The following is an 8,209-nucleotide window of genomic DNA, read 5'->3' as shown; positions in this document are numbered from 1 at the left end:
GAAGGAGTCTCACAAGCAGGAAGTTGTCTGTTTGTTTTATCTGCTTACGTTCCAGCCGACTGTAGCTCTGACACAAACAGTGCGCAGATATCATTGTGTTTGCCGGAGATCTGAACGCACAGGTGTATAGGCTTGGTATATTTGAGACCGGATTAGGTGGTCGATATTGGTTGAACTTGGTACTTATGGACATTGGTGAGTGATTGCTTTAGCCATGTAGTAACCACAGGCTTTTTTATGTAGTACTGGCTTCCGAAATAGCCGAATTCTTATGGCCACATTATGTATTCCAATGACATTTGGGTTACGAACTCAAATTGATCATATCCCCATCAGTTACCGATGTCGCGGATTAATAACTGACTGCCGCTCTTTCCGGAACATATTCGTGGATTCCAACCACGGAGTCGGTGGGAGTCGCTTCTCTCTTCGTTTCCCAGGGTCGCATAAGGTGCGGACAAATAGCTTAGTAACCAAGAGATGTTGCATGAATGTTAGACGAATTTACTAGAACAGTCTTCTAGTGTCTCTTCCAACTGCTCCACCATCAGGTGTGAATTAATACTGGGATGAAATTGTCCCTCTTTGTACAGTGGCTGTCGCACGGCGCAGTTTTTTTTTCAGTTTTGCCTATGGTACGGCGCTATCAGACCCGCTCAAGCACTGGATATTGTTGTGTTCGTCAGTGGATTGAGTGCGGCGACAATCAGGATGAGAACGGGAAGGCCTGAGTGCAAAGCCCATCCCAAAGGATGGAAGGATTAGTAAATCCATCTAAAAACACCCACACCTTTTGCTCCTCCATGACGAGAACGATGTCGTCTACATATTACAGATAGGGGTTTCATTAAATGTGCAAAATTAAAGCTAAAACGCTCGACTTTGAATAATTTTTAGGAACAAAATTGGGCATGTTTTTTCAGTAGCTTCTGGTGCCCGGCATCTAAAGCAAGTTTGCTGGGTTCTGTATAGGCCAAACCGCACCAGTAATTTGGAAGTAGCTATAGCGAAAGCAGTGGCAGAAAGCCCATATATAGGTATATGATCCTTAAGCCACCAGAATGGGTAGGTACACTGGTAGGAGATTTTCACTCTGACCGGCCGAATGCCATCCTCAATCATAATAAGAGGTGTTCCTTCTATCGAGGAACAGAAAGCGACATAAGTAAGAACGAGAAGCGTAAAATATGGCGATTGAGTCCGGGGGATTCTGACATATAGGCTGTCGTATTAATTGCGAAAAAAAAGAAGTGTAAACCACTGATTACTGTGCACAGACGGAACTCAATGCATCAAAATGCATTACAACACAAAATATCATATTCACAACAACGGAATTAGAAAAGTTTCGACAGAGGTCGTAGCTGACGATTTGTGGGGATGCTTAATTGTGTGTAAACCACCGGAAAAACAATTCTTTAATTTTCCATTAACCAGTTGTCTACGCACAAGCTGCCAGCATCCACAGTCAAGTTAGTGAGTTAGATCATAGTCAGGATAGTAAACCACACAGGCGGACCGAAAACACAGCAACGCTTCTGTGGAAGCAGAAAACGGATGAAACCACCGTAGAAATTCCGCAGCCTCCTAAGTTCTCAGTAGCACCAGTATTCGAGTAAGATTGTTCCCTGTGCCCATTAAATCCTCCCGGAGGCCCCACAACACGTGTACATCCCCTGTGGAGATCCGATTCAATCGTTTCTTGGCAGAGATGTCTCTGCGTCGCGGAGAGGATGGACCTTACAGCGGTACGACGGTTTGTGCATGTGAAAAACTCATTGGGCTATACTGCGGAGTGTATGTATGACATTCACAGAGTCCTCCATACGGGGCTGGTTAATGGGCAGAGGTTTGGCTAACGCAGTTTTCTGGTCCTTCTACTCTAGAACCGTTGTTTAGTGCGGTTTCACTCAAATGGCTCCAGTCTTTTGTTGTTTCCCAGACGATTATAAGTCCCAAAACGTGTGTTCTGATCGGTTTACTCTTCGAAGCCTTATAAGGATTAGCCGCCCGCCTATGACTGTTACTTTTATCGGCAAGTATATTTGCGATACGAGTTTCAGTGGATAAGAACTTTACGGCCCTTTTAAATCGGAAGTCACCGCTTTTAAGCAATACTTCGTAAATGACTTACAACAGTGATTGCGATTAGACCCTGGGGCAAACACGTGCGCTAAATGCATGTGAATTACCTGCACTTTCAGAATTTCCTATCAAGGGCGCACCGTGCGCTGGATCTCCGAAACACGGCACGAATGGCCTTCATAATAATTCTCTATCAAGTGTCGTGTCTAATTTCGTATTTAAAAATTCGGATGGTGGAATGTATATCTGAATTGTTTCATCCTACCACCGGTGTTCTCTTCACCATTATTTAACTTTATTTCGTTCCCGTTTTCAGGTTGCGACTTATCGCTTATCCCGGTAACAGTCGCTTTCCCTTTTGCAATTACACCCCACCCACGATGAGCGGAGATGAAGTAGGCATCCTAACCGTTCAAATCGCACGTTTGATTTAGGAAGATGAAAAGAAACTTGCAGCTAAAGAACGTCAGAAGGAGATGCGTGCCGGTATTCTCGCTCAAATACTTGATCAGAACGCGCGCGCTCGACGTATGTTACCAGTTTCGGCCTTAACCGATTGACTTTAGTGAATACTCTTGCTATAACGAAGCCAGAAAAAGCCCAGATGGTGGAGAATATGTTGATCAACATGGCTCAGACTGGGCGCATTGGTTCGAAAGTGAGTGATTTCTCCCGTTCCGTGACCTGATAGTCCATGAGTAGTTCTGAAACCACTTCATATTCTCCTCATCTGATGCCCCTCATAAGGTCGATGAAGATTTTCGACAACCTACTGTCGGTTTCGACCTTTTTGGGGATCATCAGGTGGGCCTGGTTCCCTAAGTTTCATTCATCTTATTCCGTTCTTGAACACCAAACTGAATTTGTAGCAATAAACACTCGTTTGCAACTAGCCCACTGTTAATGGGAGATGGGGCGAGATGGACCGAGTGGTTAGAGCGTGAATTTACTGACCGGAAGGTCCGTGTTTCGAACCCGACATCTGTCTCTCGACTTGGGCAACCTGACAGTATCTCAGCCGTCGTGCCTCCGTGTGGCATGGCAGCTAGGCACCGAAAGGCTGCTACAGCTGAACGACTCAATGAGAGACCAAGTAAACCTAACGTACGTGTCGATAAAAGGAACTTGTAGCTCTTCGAAACATTAAATAATGAGCATTGATGCCGAATTGCACCGCATTATTGGAGACTAATTTTCTGTCCGTCATTAAGTCTTGCGTGAAATCCAAACTTACGGGGAGTGTTGAAAGACTTGGGAGTTTACCGGTACTGTTTGGCCAACGGACATTCCGCCTCCCAAGCGGGCGAATGCAAACCTGATTTCTTAATTGATTGAAGCAACCAACGATTGATAATGAGCGTACATCGCGCGACACAACGCGGACGATCCTTTTTTATTCGACCATCTGTCCCTACTATCGGTCTCACCGTAGGTCAACAGGTAAGCTCAGTTTCCCTTGTCAACTTATGGCCTACACACGAACTTTCATCAACATGCACGTCATGTAAATTTCACAATCAGAGTCTTCAGCCATCAAACAAATGTAGACGGTAAATGGATAAGCACGGTCCGGATTCACCAGTTGGTAGTGGAATCCCGGTTTCGAATATTTCCCTAGCATACCATATAGTTAATCTGAATTTATTTGACGCGTGAGATTCGTGACGTTGCGGCGGCAAGTTGTTAGGTGGTATTTCGCGCCGCCTTATCGCTCGCACTTAGGTGCTGCAGTGGCCAAGAAGCCTATCCTGCACGCGGTTGGCCAAAGGATTGGGCCGTTGGCCAGTCCCGCATCAAGGCGAGCTTTGTTTGGACCCAACAGCCAATCGTGATCCTGTATCTTCCGGATACCAGTTGCCAATGCCGCGTCTAGGAGGCGTCAAAATTTCCAGAGTATTGTCGCTGCATACAGTTTATAAGCGACGCACTGTACACCTGGCTTTTAGGCCTTAATGCATGTTGTGCACCTTTCTTGGTTGTTCTGACAGAAGCACCATTCCGAAAGTTCAGACCGAGAATTAAGCTGAGAAAATACCGTTATTACAAAATGAAAAGCCAAATTCGTGTGCACTGTTGGGATGCCGAAAGTTCGACCGAGAATTAAGCTGAGAAAATACCGTTATTACAAAATGAAAAGCCAAATTCGTGTGCACTGTTGGGATGAATCTTGAGACAGTTCAGAAATTGCTGAGTAAACATTGCCTAGTCAGCTGATTTTTATTTTTGTATTCTTTAAAAGTGCATTTTGGGAGTCCGTATTTTCGGTTTATGACGGCTGTCTCTTCTGCAGTTCTGCAGTTATGACCGTGCAGCTGCGCACATCAACATATGAGATTAATTGCTCGTCTCCATGGTGCAAGCTTGAATTTGTTTGTTTCTTTCGTATAGAGTGAATACTACACATACGTCACGTAGTTTTGATGCATTTTAACCAAATTAATATGAATGGACACACTGAACTTGTGTTTCCGGCCATGATAGGCGGGACTATGAAATGTTGAGGGGTTTCCAAAACTTTTTGAGTAGTAATACATGTGGACAGTATAATGTGGTATCTCGAGCATCCTGCTAACTGAAACACGGGGCGGTCTTTGTGAACCATATTCAGTTACGGAATATTGTTAACGAGGAATTCAGCTAAGATTCAGTTGTAACCAAATTGGTTTTCAAATGAGTGCATTTGGCAAATTGCGTCCAATTTGGATTCGACCAAAACACAAGGTTGACAAACACTGCGGTTTCGCGTACCGGATGAGCCCCAGGAAGGACTAAGCCGGTTGTGAACCGTAGAATAGCTTTCAGTAGCCTAATGGACAGTATGCTGTGTCTCAGGCATGTGCTTAAAACAAACCACAACAGTTAGCCGAATTGGCAAATACTCCTGTGGAATAGTCATGTATCCCTACTGACTTACCGCGAATAACTGAAATCTTGGTTGTTCCACTGCTCTCCGGGTTGTCGTGCGCATTGCCAGTGAAGCCCGATAGGGACGAAAGAGCCACTGACCGGTTCTCGGTTTGCTTCGCAGGGCAATTTCTCAAGACAAATCGGGTAGCACATAAAATGACGCGCTTCGTTCCTTCCATCCCTATGTTACTGTGTTCTGGTTAGGTCCGCTATGGTTACCGACTTACCCCACAAATGTGGCCCTTTATTCATCTATATACCTTTCTGTATTCTTCTAAATTATGACAGCTTTCTATGCACGACTTATGGCTTACCGTCGACTGACAACCGGGAAGCGATTTCAGGCAACTGTAGGGCGTTAAAAATCTCCACGTTTTTTCATGTACACGTATTTTCATTTCATATTTAACGTCTGGTTTCTGTGTTGACGTGTTCGCTCACAGGTATTTTCGCGTTTTCTCCACTTTCAGTTATCAGAGGATCAGCTGAAGCAAATCCTCACGCAAATGTCATCAGGTGTTTCAAAGTCCACCACAGTGAAGGTAAAATGAAATTTCCGTTCACTCCTGTTACCAGTTTGACCGCCGACGTGCTGCAATCGATTCGGACGATGATTAGGCGCTCTGCGACCGCTGTTCTGGTACCTGTTCAAAGCTTGCCAACCCTCAGCGGGGTCAACTGCTTCTAGGCACTTTCAAATGCGAATTGTTCAGTATTTTGTACAGCCTCATGACCGACAAATAAAGAATGATCCGATTGCCTAATGACCACACCGCTTTACTGAATTTGCCGCGTCGGGGTCAATTAATCGGTTTTCCTACTCTTGACTCATGTTTTTGTGGTGACTTTCATTATACATCAGCATTTTAAACTACATTCATGGGATACTCTGCTATCTGTTGGTGATGTAAGGGAATTTGGGGATTTTTAACAGATGTTTCGTCCCGTAAGTGAAGCCAATCTCTGCTGAAAAGCCCATAAGTGCTCTAAGCTGCTTCATTCTTACTTGACCTAATCAGCAGTGCACATCCCACGAAACTCCAGTAAGGAGTTCCGAACCCAAAAACTCCCGGCAGTTATTTTGAACACAATCATTCGGCCACGAGGGGCTAATCAGCAGTACGATTAGGCCACAATTAGACGGGATATTATTGTACCGCATCCTGTCTAGGTGCGAGGCAATCATTCTGTTGATTGTGACTGCTCTTGGCTGGACGATTGTGTTCAAACTATCAGTAGGAAGATCACGGACTCAAGACTCCCTACCGCGCACTGATGATGATTCACAATAAGAATGAAAAAGCTGCCTGGTGCTTACTGGTTTTTCGGTATGGATTAGCCCCTCCTACAGAATGAAATCTCAATTAGTCTACCGGCTATGGTCCACTATTTTCGTTTAACCAGTGGTAGCGAATTACTCCAATTGAATTCAACCTCAGCATCTATTTGAAGCCGTCTTGTTTTGAATTCCGAGAACCAGACTTCTGAAATTAAGGGCCATACAAAGGTGCTGCTTTTGTATCAGTTATTTTGCACGCTATTGTGTACACCAAGACCTTGGTACTGGGAACACGGAGGAGAAACGCTGTTTGGGGATGAGTGATGAAGTGGGCGACACTAGGAACTAGACAACAGAAATGGACAAGAGGCCGATTTTTCTGAAAGACCTACATAATAGAATGAGAAAAAGATCGTTTTAAGCGAAGATGGCCTTTTCGACATCTCATACTGGTTGTGACAGATATAAAACGGACAGAATAGATGAAAACTACGGGTGAACGACAACATTGTTAAAATTGAGACCTTCAAGCAAACTACACAGGAGAGTAGATCCCCGTCTTCCTTCCAAAGACGGTATGGTTGGTAAAGTTGTGACTACAAAAGTTATTTGCCAGGATATTTCATGCTGCACGTTGACGCGTAATTTACACCAGCCATCCCATTATCAGGCAAAAGCAAAAAGGCAAAATATAATATCACATCACCTCGGTGTATTTCCTGGAGGCACATATATCGGCCGAACTACAAGGTAGTTGCTGACGCGAATGTTTTACCACATACAGGCCGCTTGGTAGAGGTATCACCGGTGACGTAAATGGCTCCGTTTTATTCCATTCTGGTGACACTGTTCAGATGGCACTTCTTCCCGGTATCTGCCAACAGTAATCCGAGGAATTCGCTCGAGTAAATCATCTGATGACCTCTCCCTTCTGGCGCCAAAGACCAGCGAAGCACTGGTTATGACGGACATTCCCCAGTTGGTAGCCATGGAAATGTCACTTTCAAAGTTTCCTCGGGGTCGCCAACCAGCGTCATACAAATTCCTGACCAAAGGACGTCGCAATCACCCTTTTAGCACTGCGTTCTTGGGATTCCCTACAAAGTCAGATCCAGCCACTGCATTCACTGCGTCAGAACTAAGATAACGGCGTTAACTCAGAGGATGACGACAAATCACCTAGGAAATCTGTAATAGTGAAAACAGGATGCGGTAAAGACGAGGATGAAGATGACGCTGATGAGGGCAGGAATGAGGAAGATGAAATGAAAGAGAATCCCAGCGATGAGGAGAGCCGCGACAAAAAGACAGCTCTAATCCATTCAAAAAATAGTCTGGAGTCAGGACAGAAGAGATCACAGCTTAAATTGAGAGGAAGCACGGAGCTTTCGTCCGGGACAGGCTTCAGTAGCACAGGTCGTGGTTACCCCAATCGTGGAGGTCACAATAGCGGCTTCGGGCATCATGGTGGAGGTCATCTTAGTGGTGGCCCTATTCGGTAAGTGCATCTGACAAGGTCAGGCTTAATGTAGTCGAATCTGCCTACTGTACAGAACAACTAGTTGCTCACCCACTCTCGGCTCATGTTCGGATTGGGGGAGGCGTTTGTGGCTAGAGCAGTTGTACTGTTCTCGCTGGTCTCATTCTTGCATGAAGTGGATTGAGTTGGTGTATCAGGGAAAGCCATACTGACTTTGGGGGTGGTTTTGATGCTTTCCTGTTCCTACTCTGTCCTACGTGGTTCCCCGTTTTGTTGCTTCATTTTTACGCCTTTCTCGTTTTGACCCTATTATTTTTATTATTAGCATTGTTATTTTATTATTGTATTCATAGTACCGCATTTGACTGACGATAAAACTCCGTTTGAACGGTTTGACTTTTGGGGTTCAGCGGGTATATCAACGTGGCCGCACTGATTGCTGGAAACAACCAGTACTG

At 44.9% G+C, this 8,209-nt stretch overlaps 1 protein-coding gene across 1 annotated transcript; it reads left to right on the top strand.

Moving 5' to 3' along the window:
- Positions 1-2,402: 2,402 nt before the first annotated feature.
- On the top strand, positions 2,403-7,418 carry T265_03223 (hypothetical protein; the record flags this gene model as incomplete). Its single annotated transcript, XM_009167642.1, has 5 exons — positions 2,403-2,480; positions 2,520-2,613; positions 2,652-2,743; positions 5,463-5,534; positions 7,215-7,418. The coding sequence occupies 5 exons, from the start codon at positions 2,466-2,468 to the stop codon at positions 7,416-7,418; spliced, it is 477 nt and encodes a 158-aa protein (XP_009165906.1).
- Positions 7,419-8,209: the final 791 nt, after the last annotated feature.

Source organism: Opisthorchis viverrini, assembly GCF_000715545.1.
Source record: "Opisthorchis viverrini unplaced genomic scaffold opera_v5_44, whole genome shotgun sequence".
Taxonomy (NCBI): domain Eukaryota; kingdom Metazoa; phylum Platyhelminthes; class Trematoda; order Opisthorchiida; family Opisthorchiidae; genus Opisthorchis; species Opisthorchis viverrini.
The sequence above is the reverse complement of the archived record's forward strand: the minus strand, read 5'-3'. Positions and strand labels throughout refer to the sequence as shown.